The 24131-nt window shown below is 29.2% G+C and overlaps 2 protein-coding genes and 1 pseudogene across 8 annotated transcripts; 2 read left to right on the top strand and 1 right to left on the bottom strand.

Annotated features, from left to right (window-relative positions):
* The first annotated feature begins 83 nt into the window (after nt 1-83).
* Nucleotides 84-23782, top strand: LOC122510905 (RNA-binding protein NOB1). Of its 4 annotated transcripts, none has more exons than XR_006302475.1 (8): nt 84-241; nt 575-707; nt 1992-2200; nt 8519-8927; nt 11252-11586; nt 11693-11998; nt 23221-23444; nt 23608-23782. XR_006302475.1 is itself a non-coding variant. In XM_043625875.1 (7 exons), exons 1-6 carry the CDS (start codon nt 95-97, stop codon nt 11954-11956), a joined length of 1497 nt encoding a protein of 498 aa, XP_043481810.1. In that variant the 5' UTR covers nt 84-94; the 3' UTR covers nt 11957-11998; nt 23608-23782. The 4 variants fall into 4 exon arrangements, 2 of the variants coding, with proteins under 2 accessions (XP_043481810.1, XP_043481798.1); XR_006302473.1 differs by having other exon boundaries at nt 23537-23782; XM_043625875.1 differs by lacking the exon at nt 23221-23444.
* Nucleotides 16165-16817, top strand: LOC122510953 (annotated as a pseudogene).
* LOC122510963 lies at nt 18907-22053 on the bottom strand. Of its 4 annotated transcripts, none has more exons than XM_043625944.1 (6): nt 21240-22053; nt 20854-20892; nt 19633-19716; nt 19341-19461; nt 19132-19242; nt 18907-19046 (listed from the first exon to the last, which is right to left on the bottom strand). In XM_043625944.1, the coding sequence occupies exons 3-6, from the start codon at nt 19661-19663 to the stop codon at nt 18917-18919; spliced, it is 393 nt and encodes a 130-aa protein (XP_043481879.1). In that variant the 5' UTR covers nt 19664-19716; nt 20854-20892; nt 21240-22053; the 3' UTR covers nt 18907-18916. The 4 variants fall into 4 exon arrangements, with proteins under 4 accessions (XP_043481879.1, XP_043481867.1, XP_043481871.1 ...); XM_043625932.1 differs by lacking the exon at nt 20854-20892 and adding an exon at nt 19888-19954 and having other exon boundaries at nt 19633-19788; XM_043625936.1 differs by lacking the exon at nt 20854-20892 and having other exon boundaries at nt 19633-19788.
* Nucleotides 23783-24131: the final 349 nt, after the last annotated feature.

Here is a 24131-nt window from a genome sequence, read left to right as displayed (position 1 = left end):
ATGGAGATTTCTGATTGGTTCAGAGATGGCGGACAAGTTACTGGATTGTAAACTCGCCTTGAATTTACTTTAGTTTGTCCAGTACCTATGTATTATGTTTTTGTCTGTTCTCCTCTATATACAAACACGTGTGGAAATTTATACTATTTATACGATTAAAAAGTTTATAATGAATTCAAATAAAAAAGTGGAGTATTTAATAACCGATACAAGTGCATTTATAAAAAATGCAGCCCTACACGTAAGTTTCATAAACAAAATTTCCTCTTCACTAATAATTAATAAACTAAACTTAAACTTTTAGTCTCATAATTTTCATTATGTCAAAGTTCTTGTCGAATTACAATTCAACATGAATATTACGAATTATCATTAGTGTCTATTAGTTTTAAATTGTATGACAGTTATTATAAAGAATACTTCAAACGTTAATTAATCGCACATTAATCATATAATGAATTTAAAGGTTATGTTGATATGAAAAAAAAATCATTTTCTTTTAGTTATTTTAACTCACATTTAAGGAATTTAACTTAAGTTAATTAAAATTATTAAGTAATTAAGTTATCAACAGGAAATAGGTAATAATATAATTACCGAACCATCGGTTGTGAATGAAATCACAAGCAAACGACAGTTGAGAAGGTTGGTCGCTCTACCTTATGATTTGAAGGTTCAGGAAGTCTTTCCAGAACACATTAAATTTGGTACGCATATAATTTAATCAAATTGATTATAAAACTATTCAAAATACCAGGCTTCACACTCATCTACTAAAACCTACTATTTACTACTTTATTAATTTACAATTTGCTACTATTTGGATACTTTTTTAGATTTGTGACACCTACTTTGTTCTTTTTTTTAGAATTTGCACAATTTTAAATTCGCTAACAATCGAAATAAAAATCGAAATAAAAAAATTATTCTCAAGAATTTTAATTAAATTCTTAGTAACGATTCAATTATTTTCAAAAAATTTTCGAAATTAAATAAAATTTTCTAATAGATGGAATTCAATTATTTTCATAAATAAAAAAATTTATTTAAAAATTTAATAAATAAAAGAATTCATTTGTTTAAAAAAAATTTTGATAAAATTCTACGCAAAACATTCAATTATTTTAATAAATAATAAAAAGAAGAACAAAAAATTCAATTTTTTATAATAGAATTTCACTTAATTTCAATTATTTAAAAAATTGAACCGCCGGATCGTAGAAGGACAACCCATTTGAATTACATTGGCTACCTATATGCCCTTCTACGATCCGGCGGTTCAATTGTAATAAAATTTTTCACAAGAATTCAATTATTTTTATATTAAATTCTTCTCAGGGAATCAATTATTTTCATAAATAATAAAACTCATAGCAGAGATTCAATTATTTTCAAAAATTTTAATAAAATTCTTGGAAACGATTCAATTATTTTCAAAACATTATCGAAATTCAATTATTTTCAATATTTACTATTTTAATAAAAATTTTACAGTAATTTAATTATTTAAAATACAGTTTTGATTACATTTTATAGAAAAAAATCAATTATTTAAAAGAATTTTAATAAAATTTTTTACGGGAATTCAATTATTTATAAAAATTTTAATGCAATTAGAATTAAAGTTATTGTCAGTATAAGAAAAAACGTAAATACTTTTGTTGAAAACTAGAAAAAAATTAGGGAAATAAAATGCAGTATAAAATTTTTTATGATTTTTCTGAATCATCTACAACGAGTTTTTTTTTAGTCGTCAAATTTTATTCTTCGTTAGCTACTTTTTTACTACTATTTTCAGTTTTAAAGCTACTTTTTTAAAATTAATTATCGAGTGCGAAGCCTGAAATACTGAAAATTGATTCTAGATTGAAGCTACTGTTATCCTTTTGTCAAAATAATAATGCCTGTAAATTGTCTTATAAGGACACATTTTCATTAAAAAACATTGAAATCCTAATTTATGTAATTAATTTGATTTAATATTAATTTAGTGACGGAATTCGCCAAGAAAACGGGAGATTATCCGAGTCTTTCGGCCACTGATATTAAAGTCATAGCATTGACTTATCAACTCGAGAAGGAGAAAGTTGGAATTCAACATTTAAAAACAGCTCCGGAAATTGTTCGAACACTCAACGATCCCGAAGCACTACAACAAATTCATCCCAAATGTCTCGCTGGTTTCTATCTTCCGGAAAATGTAATTTTTTAATTATAAATCTAATCTTTATTTTCTTATTAATTTACTTTTATTTGACAATTTAATTTGAGTAATTAATATTTGCAGGCTTCGGATATTAAGACTTTTTTCGACAATTTTCAAAAAATGCAACTTTTTTCGACTTATTTTCAAAAGTTACTACTTTTTCGACTTGTTTTTCAAATACTGCAACAAAATACTATATTTTTAGTATGAAATGCAACTTATTTCGATTTTTATAGTGTCAAAAATAATTATTGAGAGACATTCCAAGTGAAATGATCCAATCAAAAAAATTAGATTTTAAAGGACATTGTTTTATTCAAATTGACATAACTTCTAGAAAAATTAGTCGATTTTAATTTTTAAATAGTGAATTTTCAAGCATCTTTTGCTTACTTTTCAATTCCAAAATTCTTTTTTCAAAAAAAAATTTTGTTTGTTGATAATCATTTCTAAGGCGATCATAAACAAATCTAAACTTTTGTAATTGAAAAAAAAATTTTTTTGTACGGTTTTTGGAAGCTTTTGTAAGTGGCCGATTACTGTCGGATTCTTACTTGTTTATTTACTAATTTTTTTAACGAATAACAAATTTTTTTTGTAAACATGATTGGTATACTAGTTTTGTGGGAACATTAGGAACAATTACACATGGAACAAATTTTAAAGAAATTTTAATTGTAATTTTTAAACAGTATTCATTAAAAAGATTTTCTTAAGTGGCCGACTACTGTCTGGTTTACCCTATTTTCGAAAAAAGAGGGGTTTTCAATTTTTTTTTGAAAACAGAATTTTTGAATTGAAAAATACATAAAATATGCTTTAAGGAGGAATGGTATAGAAATTCAAAACAATCAGAATCTTTTGATATTTTGGGAAATGATTTGCTTTTATATAATAAAATGACCCACCAAATTTCAAATTTTTTCACTAAATAGTTTACAAGTTAAAAATTATTTAATTTAACATTACCTCTTATGGAGAAAGTACGAATTTGCATGTTTATCATTAAAAATTTAATACTTAAAACATTCAGATTTTTTTGCAAAAATTGTATCTTGAAGGTCAAGATTTAAGCTTTATTAATCACGAAGGTTCTTTTTTATTCACTAATTAGTTTTAAAGTAATTAATTAGTTTCTGGAAGAAAAATAATTTTATGACAGACAAACAGAGAAAACGTGGCAACACTGCATATAAAAACTCACATGTGACAGCTGTTTAGTGGTACTTAGAACCAAGAGATGGCGCCAAAGGTACCAAAAATGACAAATTTTCATTATTTTTAACCACACAAATGCAAATCATAACACTTGACACTGTTACCAACGATCAAAAAACAAACTACTTGCATTGCGAGGTTGTCACGATTAAACGCTCATTATAAATTGTTATTTGACAATGTTTATAATTAATAACATTAATATTACAGCATAATAAGACACATATATACGTAATAATAGCATTTTTTCAAAGTTTGCAATGGAATACTCGATAAATCCGAAAATAATTTTTAAAGAATTTCAGTAACTTTTATTTTTTTAGGTTTTAAATTCGTACAGACAGTAACAAAAATTATTTTCTGCTTTTATGAAAAAAATTAATTTGATTAATTTATTATCTTTTCCTTATTTAATATATACTTTTTAATATTCATTAATGTCTACTTTTATGATTTCAATAAGAAAAACTGCTATATGTAGCTTAAATAACAAAATTACAAATTCCCCTAAATGTCACAAACTTTTGGCCCGATTAGGTATACCATTCCTCCTTAAAATTCACCACAAAAAATTAAAGTTTGACAAGTTCTGTCGAAATTATACTAATTTGAAATGGGGCCATTCAAGTATTACGTAAGCATATTTTTCAGGTTTTTAGACCCCCCCCCCCCTTCCCCCATCGTAAGATTTTTTATATGCATTTGCGCCATTTTTTCTAATTTTTTCTAGCCATTTTTTTTTTTTTTTTTTTTTTTTTTTTTCTTCTAGCCATTTTTTCTAATTTTTTCTAGCCATTTTTTTTTTTTTTTTTTTTTTTTTCTAGCCATTTTTTCTAATTTTTTCTAGCAACAGCTAGACCCCCCCCCCTCCCCCTTAAATGCTTACGTAATACTTGAATGGTCCCAATTAACAGTTTCTCTGAAAAAAGGCATGACTGCAATCCCTATAATTTGCAAAATTTTTTATTTTTTTTTATTTATTTGTGTATACACCCGTCTTAAGCCTACAATCTTGGCTATACAAGTGTTTTTACAACCGTAGAACATTCCTTACAAACATTTCTTAATACTAAATTTTTGCGCCTACAGAGCGACTTGAAAATTAGGAGTACTCGCATTTGCCTGGACCACCCGTCTAATGGGTTTTCTCGCCAGTGGAGAGGGAAACTGTAGAAAACCTCTCCGAGTACAACCGGTTTATCGACAGTCGAATTCTAATGGTGTGTACCGGACAATAATCGACGGATAATTTGCACAATTAATTTTTATAAAAGTTAATATTTTAGGATTTTATTACTTTTATACAGAACAACAATTTACCAAAGTTTAAAGCCATTCCCAGAAAATTAAAATTTTTACTTGATGGCTCTTGACAAATCTTTCAAAAATTATTTTTGAATAATTTTTCTAAATAGATTTTCGAAATATACCTACAATTAAATTTTTTTTTAATAATTGTAATTTTTATAAAACTTAATTGAAAATAATTGATTTTTTTCAAGTATTTTAATAAAATTTTTGAAAATCAACTTTTGAAGAATTTTAATTGCAAATTTTGAAAATAATTGAATTTTCAAAAAATTTAATATGAAAAATCTTCAAGTGCAAATTTAAAAATAAAAATTAATGAAAATTAGCATATAAAAATTCTATCAAAATAGTTTTGAAAAAAGTAATTCTTACAATTTACAATTTTTTCATTTTAATTTTTTAATGAATTTTTTTTTAATTAAAATTCTTCAAAAAATGAATTAGTTTGTTTTTAAATTATACGAAACTTAAATAAGTCAACTTAAATAATAACATAAATTCAATTATTATTTTCCAAAATTTCCATTAGAATATTTTTAAAAAACTAATTCTTAGAAATGTTTTATCATAATTTTTTAAGATTCAATTATTTTCGAACAAAAAGTAAATTAAAATTTAAAAAATTTACTTTTTTAGACTTATTAAAATTTTGGAAAAAAAATCATGTTCATATTTATAATTAAAATTCTTCAAAAATTCAATTATTTTAAAAATTATTTTATCCAACTTCAATAGAGCTGTGCAAAATAATTATTCGAACCGAACTGTTCGAATTTTTTCGCCTAGTTCGAATGTCGAAAATTCGACATTCGAGTTACTACGAAATTCGAACCGAACCGAGTTGTGTTCGGTTTTAGTACGCTAAAATGTCGAATTCTAAAATTCGACATTTCAGTCGCCCAGTTCGAATGTTGAATATTCGACATTCAAACTAGCCCAGTTCGGATGTCGAATATTCGACATTCGACATTTCGGCGCCCTAAAACTGAACAAAACTCGGTTCGGTTCTTTTGTACAGCTCTAAATTTCAATTGTTTGGTTTTTGAATTGTCTATAATTGAAGAAAAACAATTATCTTTAAAAAATTTTTTAAAAATGTTTTTAATTAAATTTAATTTTAAAATTAAAGTTATTTTAAGAATTTCTTTATTATAATTTTTTGAAACTTTTACAGTTACAGTTACAATTACACAGTGCAACACATAAAATGTGCACTAAGTTTTGACTTCAGTTTCTGAAAGTACTTATCGAAACTAGCAAAAACCTATTTCAGTTTTGCTAGATTAGCTCGGATTTAAATTTTATCGACATTTGAAGAGCAGTAATTCCTCCCTAGTTTCTGTCATTGAAAAAAAAATTTGGTCAAAAATTGTTCGAGTTATGAATTTTTTTCGTACTTTTTCAAATTTTTTTTGTTTTTGATCTGGGCGGGTGAGAACGCTGGTTATTAAATTTTTCTTTTTTAAAAACGCAATGGTCACATTTTGCAGAGCAATAATTCTTCTTTAATTTCTGTCAAAGAAAAAAATTTTGGTCAAAAATTGTTCTAATTATGTTTTTTTTTACTTTTTCACATTTTTCGTTTTTTGATACGGGCTGGTGGGAACGCTGGCTATTAAAAATGAATTAAAAAAATTCACAACAGTCAAATTTTAAAATGCAATAATCCTTCTTTAATTTCTGATAAAAGAAAAAAAATTGGTAGAAAATTATTCGTGTTATTTATATTTATTTCTGTACATTTGTATACCCGCGGTCCTGTGCAACCGAGGGTTTTGATTTTTTTTAATTTTTTCGAAACCAAATATTTCGAATCAAATTTTTTATCTTGGGCAGAAATTAAATAGGGATTATTGCTCTTTAAATTGTGCCCATTACGAATTCTTTTTATAAATTTTTAATATTCAGTATTCCCACTTCCGTTATCAGAAAACCGAAAATTAAAAAAAAGTAAAAAAAATTAATAACTTGAACAATTTTTGACCAAATTTTTTTTCTTGGGCAGAAATTAAAGACGGATTAATGCTCTTTAAATTGTGATCATTCGAAATTTTTTTATAAATTTTTAATAGCCTGCGTTCCCACCCGCCTGATCAAAAAATTGAAAAATGTGAAAAAGTCAAAAAAAAATTAATAAGTGGAACAATTTTTGACCAAATTTTGTTTTCTTTGTCAGAAATTAAAGAGGAAGTATTGCTCTCCAAAATGTGACAATTGCGTTTTTAAAAAAGAAAAATTTAATAACCAGCGTTCTCACCCGCCCGGATCAAAAACAAAAAAAACTTGCAAAAGTACGAAAAAAATTCATAACTCGAACAATTTTCGACCAAATTTTTTTTTCAATGTCAGAAATTAGGTTGGAATTACTGCTCTTCAAATGGTGACCATTGCGAATTTTTTTTATAAACTTCTAATAGCCAGTGTTTCCACCCGCTTTATCAAAAAACCGAAAAATGTGAAAAAGTCAAAAGAAAATTCATAACTCGAACAATTTTTGACCAAATTTTTTTTTTTATCAGAATTTAAAGAGCGATTATTGCTTTTCAAATTATGACAATTGGGAATTTTGTGTAATAAACTTTTAATAGATAGCGTTCCCACCCTCTCGTATTAGAAAAACCGAAAAATTTGAAAAATTACAAAAAAAAATTGATAACTCAAATAATTTTCGACCAAATTTTTTTTTTTTATCAGAATTTAAAGAGCGATTATTGCTTTTCAAATTATGACAATTGGGAATTTTGTGTAATAAACTTTTAATAGATAGCGTTCCCACCCTCTCGTATTAGAAAAACCGAAAAATTTGAAAAATTACAAAAAAAAATTGATAACTCAAATAATTTTCGACCAAATTTTTTTTTAATGTCAGAAATTAAAGAGGAATTATTGCTCTTCAAATGGTGACCACTGCGAAATTTTTTTTAATAATCTTTTAATAGCCAGCTTTCTCACCCGCCCTTTTCATAAAACCAAAAAATGTAAAAAAGCCAAAAAAAAATTCGTAACTGGAACAATTTTCGACCAAATTTTTTTTCTTTCTCTGTAATTAAAGAGGGATTATTGCTTTTCAAATTGTGACCATTGCGAATTTTTTTTAATAAACTTTTAATAGCCAGTGTTCCCAATCGCCCGTATCGCAGAAAACTGAAAAATGTGAAAATTCAAAAAAAATTCAAATGTCGATAAAATTCAAATCCGAGCTAATCTAGCAAAACTGAAATAGGTTGTTGCTAGTTTTGATAAGTACTTTCAGAAACTGAAGTCAAAACTTAGTGCACATTCGATGACCTCAAAAATGTTGTACTGTGTTATTATAAAAAATAGAATTTTTGTATTTATGTAATTAAATTCTCGAAGAACTTTCGGAAAATTATTAAATTTAATGATTGATTTAGAGATGAAATTTAGTTAAAAATTGTAGAAAATAATTAAATTTTTGAAGAATTATAATTGTAATTTTTAGAAATTGTAAATTTCAGAAGCTTTTAAATTGAAATCTTTATGATTTTATTTCCCTTGGAAAAACAAATACGAAATATTTAAATATTTATTCAACAAAATTATTTAAGTTTTGAATAATTGAATTTAAAAATCAGTGAAAGGTCAGAAAAACACAAAATAAAATTTTTGTGATAACACTGAATTAAATAAACGATTTTTTCGACATTTTTTGTATTTTTAATCGACTGAAATGACTTCTTTTACGTCTTAAAGTCGATTCGAGGCCTGTATTTGTGTAATAATAATTCAAGTGTACTATTTAAAAACTAATTTATATTCAAGGAGGAAGATGAAGAAGAAGAAGAAAGGGTTGACACCAAAGCGGAAAAAGTGGAGAGATTATTTCAAAAACTAAAGGAGACTGGAAAATTGGAAAAGGAGGATATTGAAGATACAAATTCAAAAGATGTGAAGAATTCATCTGATAAATGTACCGATAGTTCATCAGAATCAAATTACGATACGGCAACGTCCGATATTGAAGTTCCAATTGATTTGGTAGATAAATTTGGAAAGTTGGACTGCAAGGAAACGGACTTAATGGTTGATAATAATTACGACTTGAATGATATTCTTCGTCCTGTTAAAAATTGTAATGACGGCAGTTTGTGCAGTGATTCTGGAAATGATGCCGAGGAAGAGGACAGTGATGAGGATGATGATGATGATGATGACGGATGGATAACTCCCGGTAAGTTTCCCTTATTAATGTAGGCTTCGCACTCATCTACTAAAGCCTACTATTTACTACTTTTTTACGATTTGTTACTATTTGGATACTTTTTTTTAGATTTCAGCCACTAAAACCTACTATTTCTGTTTTTTAGAATTTCTACTTTAAATTCACTAATACTAGAAATCAAAAAATTATTTTTAAAAATTTTAATCAAATTCTTTAAAATGATTCAATTAATTTCCAAAATATTCGAAATTGAATTATTTTCAATAAATAGTATTTTCATAAAATTTTGCAAAAGAATTCAATTATTTAAAAAAAAAATTGATAAAATTCATTCAAAATTTAATTATTTCCATTAATAATAAAATTTTCACAGACATCAATTAATTTAGAATAGTAATTTTTAAAATTTTTTGAAAAAATCAATTATTTAACAAAACTTTTATTCAATTCTTCACTATAATTCAATTACTTTCACTAATAATAACATTTTTCATGAAAATTCAATTTTTTAAAAAAATTTTTGATAAAATTAAATTATTTTCACAAATAAAGTTTTCCACAAGAATTCAATTAATTATTAATAAATTTTCCACAATATTTATTACAATGTAAAATAAAATTCTTCTCGGGAATTCAATTATTTTGAAAATTTTAATAAAATTCTTTGCAACTATACAATTATCTTCATAAATAATATAATTCATCGCAGAATTTCAATTATTTTTAATACAATTTTACAGGAATTGAGCGGATGGGAAGAAGAACTCGCCAAGCGCGAGACCGTAAAGGATAGTTCCAGTCAGGTAGCAGTGTGGCCCACAGGCGCTCACTGCTACCTGACTAATATTATCCCTTACGGTCTCGCGCTCGGCGAGTTCTTCTTCCCATCCGCTCAATTAATAAAAAAATGTAATTATTCTTAAAAATTTAATTTCAATTCCTCTAAAAAATCAATTATTTAAAAATATGTTTTTTTAAAATTCTTTGGAAGAAATTAATTATTTACAAAAATATTAAAATAATTTTTCACAGGAATTCAATTATTTTCAAATATTTTAAGAAAATTGTTCGAAAGAAATCAATTATTTTAAATACAATTTTAATTAAATTTTTTTGAAATAGGTAATTCAATTATTCTTTTAGTTTTTTGTACAATTCTTCCCAAGAATTCAATTATTTACATAAATAATTCTTTGAAAGAATTAAATTATGTTGATAAATATAACAAAATTATTCTCGAAAATTCAATTATTTTGAGGCGTTTTAATAAAATTCTTTTCAAAATTCTATTATTTTTATAACTAACAATATTCATCACAAGAATTCAAGTACCTACTTTTTAAAAGTAATAAATTTTTTCTTGGAAATTCAATTATTTTCATAAATATAATAAAATGTTTTTTAGGAATTCAATTGTTTTTAAAAAAATTTAATAAAATACCACACAGACATTCAATTATTAACAAAAATTTAAATTGAATTCTTTGTAAAATTTAATTATTTTTAAAAACTTTTCACAATTAAATGATTTTCAATATATCCTACTATTTTTATAAGTTTTCCAAACAGAATTCAATTATTTAAAAAAAATTTTGTAAAAACTTGGTAAGAATTCTATTCTTTTCATGAATATTAAGAATTTCTCAGAAGTTCAACTATTTAAATTAGAATTTGCACAAAATTAGTCGAAAGAAATCAATTATTTAAAAATTTTGATAAAATTCTTCGCAAGAATTAAATTATTTTTATAATTATTTAAATCCTTTCATGAATAATAAAATTCGTTGCAGGAATTCAATTTATTAACAGGATAAGAAAGAAGTAAATATTTTTGATGAAAATTAGGAAAAAGTGAGGAAAATAAAATGTAGAATGGAATTTTTGTCAGTTTTGTGAAATTTCTTAAACGAGTTTTTTTGGTCGTCAAGTTTAATTTTTCGAAAGCTACTTTTTACTACTTTTTTTTTAGTTTGAATGTTACTTTTTGCTACTTTTTTTAAATTAATTATCGAGTGCGAAGTCTGTTGATGATTTTTAGTTACTAAGTTGAAGTTCACAACGTTGATCAACGAAAAAAAATTGTTCATTAAGTAAATTAATTATAAATAACGTAGCAATATTGCCACAAAAATATTTAGAAAAAAAATTGGTGTTTGTTTTGATGATAATTGTTTTACAATTAAATATTAAATTATAAATAATATTTGAATGTATTAAATAAATATTTTTCGTTGATCAACGTTGTGGACTTAAACTTCATTTTTAGTTTCTTTAGCCTTTCTTTGAAGCGCGTCTCATTTAATTTTATTAACTATTAGAAACAATTATTTTAGGAAATATCGGAGTCATAAAAAAGCAAATGGAATCAGATGTAATTGATGAAAAACCGGCAGTCGTAGCGTGTCTCACTATGGACTTTGCGATGCAAAATGTCTTGATGCAAATTGGACTAAATATTGCCTCTCTCGACGGAAAAGTGATAAAACAGATGCGAACTTTTATACTCAGATGTTATGCGTGTTTCCGAACAACGGGAATAATGACAAAAGTCTTTTGTCCCCATTGTGGTAATAAGACGCTGAAGAAAGTTTCGATTTCCATCGACGAAAATGGAAAACAACATATGCACATTAATTTTCGAAGGCCTCTTTCATCAAAAGGGAAAAAGGTATGCGTGTATATTTTCTTTCTTTCAAACAGTTGTAATTATTTTTCTCCGATCATTTAAGTAATTTGAAATTTTCATTCTCTCAATTTGATTTTTTGTTTCTCAGTTTTCATTGCCAACACCTCATGGTGGAAAACACGCGAATAATCCGATTTTATGTGAGGATCAACCTTTACCAGATCAACGACCATCGAGATTGGCACGAATGAAAAATGATCCCTTAAAGGACGATTATATCGCGGGATATTCGCCATTTGTAACACGCGATGTTAATTCAAAATCTGCGATGTTGGGAATTCGGAGCGGAAGGGGTGAATTCAAGCATTGGATGAAAAGAAATCCCAATGAATGTAGAAGGAGGCGAAAATGATCATAGATGAAGAATTTTTTTAAATAATAAATTTCAATAATTGTAAGTGTTTCTATAATTATCTCAGCTAATTTTATGAATGAACCGCTAGATCGTGGAAGGACATATATAGGCCCTTTTGAATTACATTGACATATGCCCTTCTGCGATTCGTCGGTTCATAATATTCAGAAAATATATATAGTAAGTTAATAAAATTTTATACTGTAACAATAAGTTGTATAGTATTTGGGAAAATCTCACAGAATCGGGTCAAATTAGGTACTAGGACAACAAAACAGTTCTATTGTTACGAAAGAAATTCCTTTCTGTCAAATCATATTTCTATAAACTTGGTAATACTATTTATTATTAAGTTGGGAAAATTATTAAGAAATTGGTTTATCAGAATCAAAGGATTAAATAACAAATTTATTCCCTGAAAATGCTGAAATCGAGATATTTAAGGTGTAAAACGCAAAAAAATCTATTCTTTACAGGGTTTACACGCAACCTGTAAAACATGGAAATATCAGAGAATTTTATAAAACCTGGAAAAGTCAGGGAATTTTGATCGAAATTCTGCAAAATTGTTGTTTTCTAAAGTTATTGTGTTTATTCTTGAAATCTAATTTTACTTAAATATTTAAAAATTAATTCAATTTTAAAAGAGTTGAGTTTACAATTTTATCATAAATAGATGAATTTTAAAAGGATTTAGTTTGAAATTTTAGAAAATTTCAATTTTCAATGAATTTAATTATAATCTTAAAGAACGTAGATTTTTGAAAATTCTTGATAATTCAAATTCTTCTGAAATTAATGTTGATAATAATATTTATGATCTTGAATAAAATTATTCAAATCTCTTCTGAACCTCTTCTGAAATTAGTTAAATTTTTTAATATATATTTCGACTCCCCGTTGATAAAATGTCTACCTATTGGAAAACCAGTGGAATAAAATGAAGCCGAACGCAAATTGACGGATTGATATTGATAATGGATCTAACTCATTTTTTTGATCAAATTTTAACAGTATAAAAAAATAGTCTCTATTACATATCCTTTTTCAAATTCTGCAAATAAAAATTGTATAATTGTAATATAATAATACCCAAAATTATATGCTTCCGGCCAATACACGGCATCCCTAATGAGAGATAAGCTATTCGTTCTCGCCTTCAAATGAGCAATTCTTGCTCTTTATTCTTTTTTCTCTTTGAAGTCTATATTTCTTTGTTTTAAACACCAGAAGTCTAGTTGCTATAAACAACTTTGTTCATAGAGTTGAGTTTTCTCGCCAAATTGACATGAAATATTTTACGATCAAAATATTTTTTCTGAATTTCAAAAAATTCTATAATATTTTTTCTTATTAAATGTGTTCAATGTGTAACAACTAATAAGTGATATTAAAAAAAAGGAAAGAAAATGTCTAACCGTTCATAAACACACGATTCTTCAGACGACGAGAAGAGATCTGATTCTTTTTCACCTGATGGAGGACATGACAAAATTTGTGATTATAGTGATAGTGAAGATAACGAACTTCTTCCTCCCAATTCTAAAAAATTTCGATCAAATCATTATGATGATTGCATTAATAATATGCAGAACCAGATCCAACTTTTGACAAGACTATTTCCCCAAAATTCTTCCCCTCAGAATCTTCCTTCTTCAATCAACTCTAATCTCGCAACAGAAAAACCAGCTTTTTCTTCCATGGATTTTCTTTCGCTCCCTCCAAGCAATTCCAGGGTTTTAAATTTTGGTGAACTCAAGACCGATGTCGATGAAAAGAAGAGATTACTCCTAGAAAAAACCGATCGCTTAGAGACATTAAATTAAACTTCAGCGTTTTGATTGTTCAAGTAATTTGTGTCAAGAGAGCTGAATGTTTAGAGAGGAGAAGGGAGAGTTTACTCTTGAAACTTCCAAACAAGAACGTGCAATCAACTCTAAGTAAAGTTCCTCCTAGTTCTGAATATCTTTTTAGTAAGGAAAAATTAAACCCTTTGATTCAATCTCTTGGTGGTTTACAATCTTGGCTTAACACAAAAGACCAACTCAAGAAAAGATGTTGAATCGCCCTAGAACATCTGCTCGATACCCGTCAATTGGAAGATCCTTTCAAGCTTCCAAGGAACACTACCAACAACGTAGAAATAATTTCAGATTTAAAAATAATACTATCAAGGAGTCTAAAGGTAAATCCCACGATGATTCTTTTCGTAAGAAAGGAGATAAATGACTATCAAGTTCCTCAGAAATTTTCAGGAGGTCAGTTAGCTGCGTTCAAGGAAAGTTGGCAGAAACTGGGAGCTCCTCAGACGATTATAAAAGTAATTTCTGGCTCTCGAATTCCTTTGAACTCAAATGTTCGTTTGATAAACAATTGGAGATTATCCACCTTCGCAACACAAAAATCCAAGCTTCATTTCAAAGATGTTTCTAATAAACAAGAGCAGTGGAGGAGTCAGACCGATTTTCGATTTAAGGAATCTCAACAGGAACGTATCGATAAGAAAATTCCAACTAATTTCTCATTTCAAGATTCGAGATTTCTTACAGACAGGGGACTGGTTGATCCGTATCGACATCACACTAGCCTACTGTCACGTACCGATTGCAGAATCGCACAGATGTCTCCGTCTCATTTACGACAGGGAGCTGCTACAGATGACGTGCTTGCCCTTCGGCTTCTCATCTGCTCCACAAGTCTTCACAAAGGTGACGAACTGGATTGCCGAGATTCTTCGTTCAAAGGTAATGAGAATAGTAGTTTATCTGGACGATTTTCTCATCGCTTGTCAGGATCGCGCGAAATTTTTTCATCAGGGACAGGAAGCAATAGGCCTTCTATCATATCTGGGTTGGACAATCAACAAAGAAAAATGTATCTTGACTCCTTGCCAAGAATTGAAATTTCTAGGGATTGTCTGGAATACCCGAAAAGATCAAATAAAATTACTTGAGAAAAAAATCCAGAAAATAGCACTATTGGTAAGCAAATTGAGAACCAAAAAATTTTGCACACTGAAGGAGGTTCAGTGTTTCCTAGGGCACCTGAGTTTCGCAAACTTTGTAGTCCACAGAGGACGTCTTCATTGCCGATTTCTCCAGAGATTTTCAACAACCTTCAAACAAAAGAGACTCAGAGAAAAACGATTAATTCCTCGGACAAGCATCCAGGAGTTGGATTGGTGGCATGCAGCAGCAACTTAGACTACTCCTCTTCACAGGAAGAGAGTAACACACTTTCTAACGACCGATGCATCAGATTCAGGTTGGGGAGCCCACCTGGACAATTTTCTCATCTCAGAAAATTGGACCCACGATCAGAAGAACTGGCACTCCAACAAGAAGGAAATGTACGCTGTCTACGCAGCAATAAAACATCAAGCCAACTTTCTTAAGAACGCCCACATCCTATTACAAACGGACAATCGCATTCTAGTTGCATATATTCAGAAGGAAGGAGGAACAAGATCCTTGGATTTCCTCGATCTAACCTTCAAGATGCTTCAACTAACGGACAGACTGAAGATAACCTTATCTTCAGCTTACATACCAGGCAGGTACAACGGAATTGTGGATCGTCTGTCCAGAAAAAAAAGATCCCCCAGAATGGCACTTGCTTTCTCAAGCAACCAAGAAGATCTTCAATCAATGGGGAATACCAGAGATAGACCTATTTGCATCAGCAAAATCTGCAATAGTCAAGAGATATGTGTCCAGGGATTGCAAGGATCGTCGAGCAGAATTCATCGATGCCTTCAGCCGACCATGGAATTTCAAACTGGGTTATGTGTTTCCTCCCCCCAGCCTGATACCCCGAGTTCTCAATCATCTGAACAAGTGCAGAGGCGAATACCTCTTAGTAGCTCCAAAATGGGACCAGACGTTCTGGATGTCCGACTTAACCCAGAGAAGCAAGGAACTTCCTCAAACAATTCAGAACGTGAACCAGGTATTATTAGACCTAACGACAATGAATCTCCCTCCAGAAATAGAACGACTTACTCTGCAAGTGTGGAAAATTGGGTGTGAGGGAAATTAATGCAAAACTGGTCTTCTGAAGAAAAAGATTTGATTAAGAAGAGTTGGCGTTCATCTACCTTATCCACTTACAAAGCTCCTATCCCACGTTGGATGACATAGTGTGATCAAAACGGAATTAATCCAGAATCACCTCGTAGCCAGGATCTAGCACATTTTTTAGCTAACATGTTTATTTCTGAGGGTTATGCTTACAATACTATTCTTCTATACAAATCAGCCGTTTTAACATTTTGCGCTGGTATGTCTTCGACTAACATATCCTCAGATTTCTTACTCCGTCAAGTACTCATAGCAATTTTGATAGCAAAACCAACAGAATCGAGACCAGTTATTTGGGACACACAAATATTTCTTGACTGGTTATCCAAACCATCAGCAAACCTATCATTCTTCGACGTATCTCGAAGAACAGCAGCCTTGCTATTACTTGCTTCAGGGCGTCGTATTCATGAACTCACTCTCCTCAAGACTTTAAAGAATTCCTAACTAACTCAGGAGACGAAATTATCTTATGGCCTACATTTGGCTCGAAGACAGATCAAGCAAATTTTAGACAGTCTGGATGGAAATTGTCAAGACACAAGAACGCCAGGTTATGTTCTGTTACCTGGATTAGACTCTTACTTAAAGAATCTGAAAAAAGAAGAACACAGAAAAAATTAGATGATCTGTTTATAAGAGTGACTGGTCCTGCCAAAGCTGCTAGTCGCACAATCATAGCCGGCTGGATTAGAACCGTGTTAAAAGAAACTGGTCTTCAGGCAACTCCCGGCAGCATTCGTTCAGCCGTTGCCTCCAAAGATTAGATAGACAACGTTCCAGTTCAGGAAATTCTAGATAGAGGCAATTGAAAATGTGCTGAAACGTTCAGGAAGCATTACTGTAGACAAGTTGTGGATTCAAGGCAGAACAATTCCAATTCATTACTCTCAACTTTTTCTGCAAATTAAGGTTTCTTTAAAAAGTTTTATTCAGGTATTTCTACTTCTTTCTCAGACCATTTTTAAAATTCTAGACCTACTATTCCCTGATGTAATTCGTACTCCATTTTCCTCGCAAGTACGTTTTTAACTAAGTATTAATAAATTTAGTTTTTCATCTAAATAAAAAATTCCTTCTCACATAGCGTTGAGTTATAATCACCAGTAGATATCAAACTTTAAATCGAAAAAGTAAACAGATACGAACGTCCTTAAAGCGAGCGAATAAACGAATCAAAGCGTACGGAATATTTATAAAGGCGACATGTTTAAATAATATCACGAAAAAGGGAAAACAAAACGTAAAATTAGAAATTTTTTCATATCCGACGATAATGCAATTATTTTCGAAAGCGCAAATTACTGTTTTCGAATGGTGGAGTACGAGGAACAATTGCTTCGTCAATTAAGCCCACGTTTAATATGTTTCTGCCCGCGTTAATGTCTCTTTCCCAGGTTATATTACATTCTTTGCAGAATACATATCTATGTATGTGGACTTTTGGACTTTATAATCATTTTTAAACAATTACTGCAACTAGCAATTGTGTTAAATTCGTTAACGCTGACAATTTTGAAGTGTTCTCTTCCTAGTTGTTTTGCCCGATCTTTAAAACCTTGTTTTATTTTGGTAATAGGGGTAGCCACATACCCTTTCGTAGTATTATTAATTTTGGCATCGCCAAATGATATGAAACATGGGTATTTTTTTGTGTCGCCAATAAAATAGTTGATTATTTTGTCACTCTTGCTGGTGACACATGTACACATGACACATTTTTTGTCTTATTACAGACTTTTTTTCGTGATGACTCTAAAAGGTTTTAAACACATCTAATGAAAAAGTTATAATGTTTTCTAAATTTTTGGGATTAGATTTGCAAAAATTTTCCATGTGCGGATTTTCCGCTACATAATTTTGGAAATATTTTTGAAAATCTATCCCTTTCCTTTTTTTCCTCCCTTCGTCTATATTGACCCATTTGCCAGCGTAAGCTATTGCTTCTGACATAAATGGGTCTGTCCTTGTTCTTCTTACACGTCGACGGGTGAGGTGATCCTATTCGTCGAACTCCCGCAAACGATGCTTTTCGACCAGGATCGAATCTGCATTAATTTCGATATTGTATAGGATTTTCTTCTTTATTATTAGTAGTCAATTCTTCATGTGGAACGTTGTAGATCACACTTGCGTCTACGCCGTTCGTAGTTATGCAATCCGCAAATTTTCATTCCATATTTTTTCTTTCGAGTTTTCCGAAATCGAAAATTGACTTTCATTTCATGTCCTTATCTTTTTCTTTAAACTCCTCTCTTTCCCTTTTTTCCTTCTGGTGGATTTCTGAACGTCTTCTTTTTTTATATATCTTTCTTTTTTCTTGTGGAATTAATAAAAAATTCCGAATGCCATTGGTGTTAAAATACTCCTGTATACGAATCATGAATGGAATAAATTTGAACCAGGAGTCTTCATTAGTCAATTTACTAAAATCTAGATTTCCTTCTGGCCTCAAGAAGTAATCGAAACCGTCGAGATCGCATTTATTGGATTTGAGCAATTTTTTAAAATTTCTTCCGAACCTTTTAAATCCATTATTTTTTTGTCCCTTGAATAGTGTCGCTTCTTTAATTGTCTTTTTTCCCCTTTTTTCTGATTTTGTTTCCTCTTTCTTGGCTTTTTTTAATAAAAATTTTATCTCTATGTGTGTTATCTTTCGCCCTCCGTTGAAGTCTTGCTTCCTTGTGATTTATACGTGGCTTGTATGGAATCTGTGTTTCGCCACTTTCGCTTAGAATTGCAGAAAAATTTCGATCAGCGCGTCGTTGACTTTTTACTTCTTTGCGTCTTTCATTTTTTCATGCATGTCTACATGAAGAGACTGTTTTCCTTCTTCCATATCCTTGTAGTGTTCGTGTTGCAAAATGGCTTCGAAATTTTAAAAAATTTCGCCACAATAACCACATTTCGAAATTTTTGAATTTCCAGATGTACCTTTATTTAATTTCCTTTTGGCTCCTCGCTTTTGTGGTGCTTGATGATTGACCGTTTCATCGCCAATATTAGATCTGTAAATAATAAATAATTTCTGTAAGAAAAATGTATATTATATAAACATTATATATGTAATTGTAGAATAAGTATATTACTTACTCATCGTTTTGTAAACCATTGTCATTAAAATTGTCGAGGGTTTCCAAATTTTGGTCGCAATGAAAGTCATTGCCGTTCTCCTCTCTCTCTTGAATAGGTTCATTGTTTAATCTGAAAATTAAAATTTGTCAATAAGTAAAAAGAAATTTACGTAAAAAGTAATACATGTGAACAATTTTGATTAGAAAATTTTATGTGATTATACTTACGATGAATAGTTATCGAAATATTGCATTGCTTCAAAATGGCGAAATGCTCTTGGATCTTGAAATTTGTGGTATTGGTCTCGAATGTTTCTCCACTCCTTTTTAGCCGATTCTGCATTATGCTCTAAAAAAGTTAACAGAGTGAATGTTTAGTGTATCTTCTTATGTATTAATGTAGTTTACATATTTGTTTTAGGAAATAATTGAATTTCATTCATCTACAATTGGTAAATAAAAATTTAAAATAATGTAATTTAATGAATATGAAAGTTATATTAAATTAATTGAAATATACCTTCGAATAAATTGGCGAAAGAAACCCACATTTCCGTTCCTTTAGAAACAGGATATTTTAATCTCTCCTTTGAGTCGAAAAGGGCTGGAAATTGTTTCATTTTATTTAGAAAGTTTACTTCTTTGTTGAATTTTTGCTCCTTCTTTGTCAACATATCTACATACAAAAAAGTTTATTATTGTTCAATAGTTAAATAAAAAAAAATTTATACAATTTACTTGACTAATATATATTTTTAAAAATATCTATACTCACTCATTTAAACAATTCCGTCATTGCTTAAGGGGGGAACCTCCTTTATTGCGTCAAAAAAATCGACTTTCTGGAAATAATTTTAATTGATTCTACAACTATTCAAGAATATACCCATCAAATTTTTAGACGATTTCTGTATTATTGAAGAAGTTACAAAATTTTTAATTATTTTTTTTTCATGCGTCGTCTGGTGAAATGTTTACCAGAGTCCAGAATTTTTTGTTTTAGCATTCAATCTGCCTTATTCTTTCATTCAGAGTACCACTGTCAGTATAATTTGTAATTTCTATGTGACAACCCTTCTTTCATTTGTTTGACATTCGAGTCACTTTATTTAAAAAAAACTTCAAACGCATTTTTCTCGAAACACCATTTTTTAATTTTGTGAACACGATTGAGAACGCCCTTTTGAACCAATCGGGCTTTATGATATATCATTTTAAAGATAATTAAATAATCTTCAATATGACATTTAGTGTTTCTTGAAAAAAGTTTTTTTAAATATTTTTTTGGAATGTTAAAATCAATTTTTATGCACGAAAAGTCACTTTTAACTTAAAAGTGGGTAAAAAAATCAATTCTCGAAATTTTTTTAAAAAAATCGAAATGTCATATAGAAGGTATTATCCTAAAGTTTAAAAAAAAGTTGGTTTCTTTGTTTTAGAAAAAAATTCAGAGCGCTAGAATGTTCACAGATGAAATGTAGTGCCATGGACGCTGTGTATATTTCCATACTAAAAATGTTTTGTTTTTTCTCCAAACATTTTTATAGACTCTCAAAACATGTATTAAAGTACCATATAAATTGCAAAACGTTTGGAGTTATTTTACCCGAGAAAAAAGATCCCAAAAATGATGCATTTTTCGATCGTCTAAAGGAGGTTCCCCCCTTAACAAAATAGAATGCACATTTTTATCGTGGTCAAAAAAGCAGGTATGTTGAAAATTGATGGAATTTAATATTACTGGAGGTATCTCACATCCGCAATTCCAACATTTCATTTGCTGTTCAAAATAAATTAAATAAAATAAAACAATATATAAGAAATTTTTATTCAAGTCAATTAATTTATGTTTAATAAGAATAGAAAATTGCCAACAATATAAAACACGCGCCTTTTAGAAATTTGACTTAACCAAAACAACAACAAAAATAGTATTAAAAATATTTTTAAAATTTTATAATATATCTATTTCATATTTAAACAAATTTTTTTAAATATAAATTATAAATGAACGTTAAAATAAAATTATTCTTTTTGTAAAACATAACCTTAAACTTTCAAAACATTTCCATTTTATGTATAATATTTTATGCAACAGATATTTTAGTTAATTTCTTATTTACTTACCAGTAGACTACTTTCTTTAAATTCGTCCATTTTATTTTAATTTTTATAATTATTGTTTATTAAACAAAAAGCACCTCCAACTATTTATAGGCGGGATCCGGGTAGACATTTAACTATGACAATATAAGATGTAGACGGGAGAACTACATAAGGCAAAAAATACTAAATTCTAGTAACTTTCATTTTTACGTTTTTCCGTTTCCCGTTTTCACGCTACCATGGGACTGTACCTTTAGTATTTTATAGTAATTTAGGGCCTCCTTACACCATTTTGGCAACAAATATTTATTTGTTGGGTGGTACAGACCAAATATAGCGATTAAACAGGCTTCATACCTCATTCTAGAAATTGTTATTTGCGTCTTCCAAAATTCTGTCTTTTATTTCATTAGATTTAACGATGGATCCGAGACATATTTTTCTGGCTCTCATTACAGTTCCAATTCTTTCAAATTTTTTTATTTTTTTTATGTCGTTCATCAATATTCTCCTCGTGCAATCTCTTTAATTTCTTCATTTTTGAAATAATTAGTTTAGTACTCGTCACATCAGTAGTAGCATCGTGGCTTCCAATTAAAGATTCCTGTTCCTTCGAGGTAAAACACTGAAGAGTGGAGCCTGGATGATCGTAATTCTTCAAGACATCAAGATTTGGACCTAGACTTGATAAATATTATTAAAATAGTGATTAACTATTGTAACTTAATCAATTTATATAATATATAGGTATACAATGCTGTTTCCCAGTGAGAAATTGCCAATAGACTATAATCGGTCCAATATTGGTTGCCGTGCTGGGCGCCGATTGACTCCCAATATTGAACCAATATGGGCTGATGCTTGGGATGTAACAGGTTCGCCAAGCATCGGTTGTTAACATTGGTCCAATATTGGCAACCAAGAGAAATTTTTTTTTAAATATATTTTTTTAATTAAATAATAATAATTAACAATATTAAAGTCCGTATTCCGTTCGCATATATATGTCGTAGGCAAATAGAAGAATCCGGCATTTAGCTTAATGCCTAGGCATTGGGCTAAATGCCGGCAAGTACATAAATGAATCGTGAAAAATGGTTATTTTTCTATTTGCCTGAAATCAGTCATTTAGCTTATTGACTAGGCGTTAAGGAAATTGCCTAAGTAGCACCCGGCAAATAGAAAAATGAGAATATGTGCATGTGTCACTCAACAGAAATATTAAAAAAAATATGTCAAAATTAATTAACACAAATATTTTATTATCAATAATAATAATAATAAAATATTTAGTAAAATGATTGAAATAAAATGAAAAATATAATTCACAAAATAAGATTACTTAGACGTTTTGATTTCCAATATAATGCAATATTAATTGTGGGATAGATTCGAGTGCTTGTTTGTAAATCAGTATTTTTGTTTTTAATTGAAAATTTGAAATATACACTTTCGAAAACTGATGATTAAATTTATATTGTAATTTATATTGTATTTATATTGTACAAAATCGAAGAGAGACTAACTACGATTTCCAATATTATAATATTGGAAATCGTAGTTAGTCTCTCTTCGATTTTGTCAACTAACAGTTGTATTTTATCAAAATGGCCTGTGTTGATAGAGTTATATTCGAAAAAAAATGTAAGGAAGTTATTAAAGGTTGTAGTAATCGAAATAAGTATGTGGAGTGAAAATCAATTGGAAAATGTGAAGTCAATTTTAAAATTTCTGTTGAGTGACACATGCACATATATTCTCATTTTTCTATTTGCCGGGTGCTACTTAGGCAATTTCCTTAACGCCTAGTCAATAAGCTAAATGACTAATTGATTTCAGGTAAATAGAAAAATAACCATTTTTCACGATTCATTTATGTACTTGCCGGCATTTAGCCCAATGCCTAGGCATTAAGCTAAATGCCGGATTTTTCTATTTGCCTACGACATATGTGACGCTCCACGAGAAAAGGGACCTTATGACTTACAGACGAATTTTGCAGGAGAGGCATTTAAAGTGGAACCACTCTGATTGGTCAAGACGTTTCATTGAAAGTCAGTCTTACTACTCACTTCACATTGATAGTTATCCATGTTACACGAAGCGCATGAGTTGTACGTACATAACCTGTGTAGTTGTGTTAGAAAGTAGAGGGGCTGATTTTCTAAACAACCGGGTGTAAACACTCAAAAGGTTCATTTTTAAACATTGATAACAAAAAAACCTGTAAGTAGAAATTATTTTTGCCTTTTGTATATGAAAGAGCAACTCAAAAAGTACGGAATGATATAAATAACTCAAAATTAATTTTTTTGCAGCTAAGGTCCCTTTTCTCGTGGAGCGTCACATATATATTTTGTCTGTTCGCATTTATTTTGTCTGTTCGCAGTTATTTTGTCTCTTCGCAGTAAAAAGGGACCAAGCGCTTCCCGATGCGAGCGCTACTTGGAATTGAGTCCCGAGCAACCTTCACAGCGGGGGTCACTCGGACCCTTAAACCCTCATTAAGGAAAACTGTTAATGACTTTTCTATAATAATAAAAATATAAATTTTTAAATAGTAACATTTTTAATTTTTAAATTAACATATTTAAATTCCTTACTTTTTCACAATTTTATACAAAATGTTGTCTACCAAAAAAATGTTGAAATTTAAAAATTAAGTTAAATGGTATTTGCTTTAAATACTGCAAATATTGGGTCAAATAGCATTAAAGTGATTTAGATAAAACCTATGAGATACAGTAAATATTTATTTAATAATAGGTATGGTTTTTGGTAGAGTAACTTTATTCTATGTATCTGGAAAAAATAATACATTTTTTTAAATTTAACTTTTTTTTGGTAAACAACATAATAATGTATTATAAAAGAAAACTTTCGATTTTTAACTTCACCATTTTCAACTTGGCT

This window comes from Leptopilina heterotoma, unplaced genomic scaffold (assembly GCF_015476425.1).
Source record: "Leptopilina heterotoma isolate Lh14 unplaced genomic scaffold, ASM1547642v1 Lhet_121, whole genome shotgun sequence".
Taxonomy (NCBI): domain Eukaryota; kingdom Metazoa; phylum Arthropoda; class Insecta; order Hymenoptera; family Figitidae; genus Leptopilina; species Leptopilina heterotoma.
This window is presented reverse-complemented; position numbering and strand designations above follow the sequence as displayed.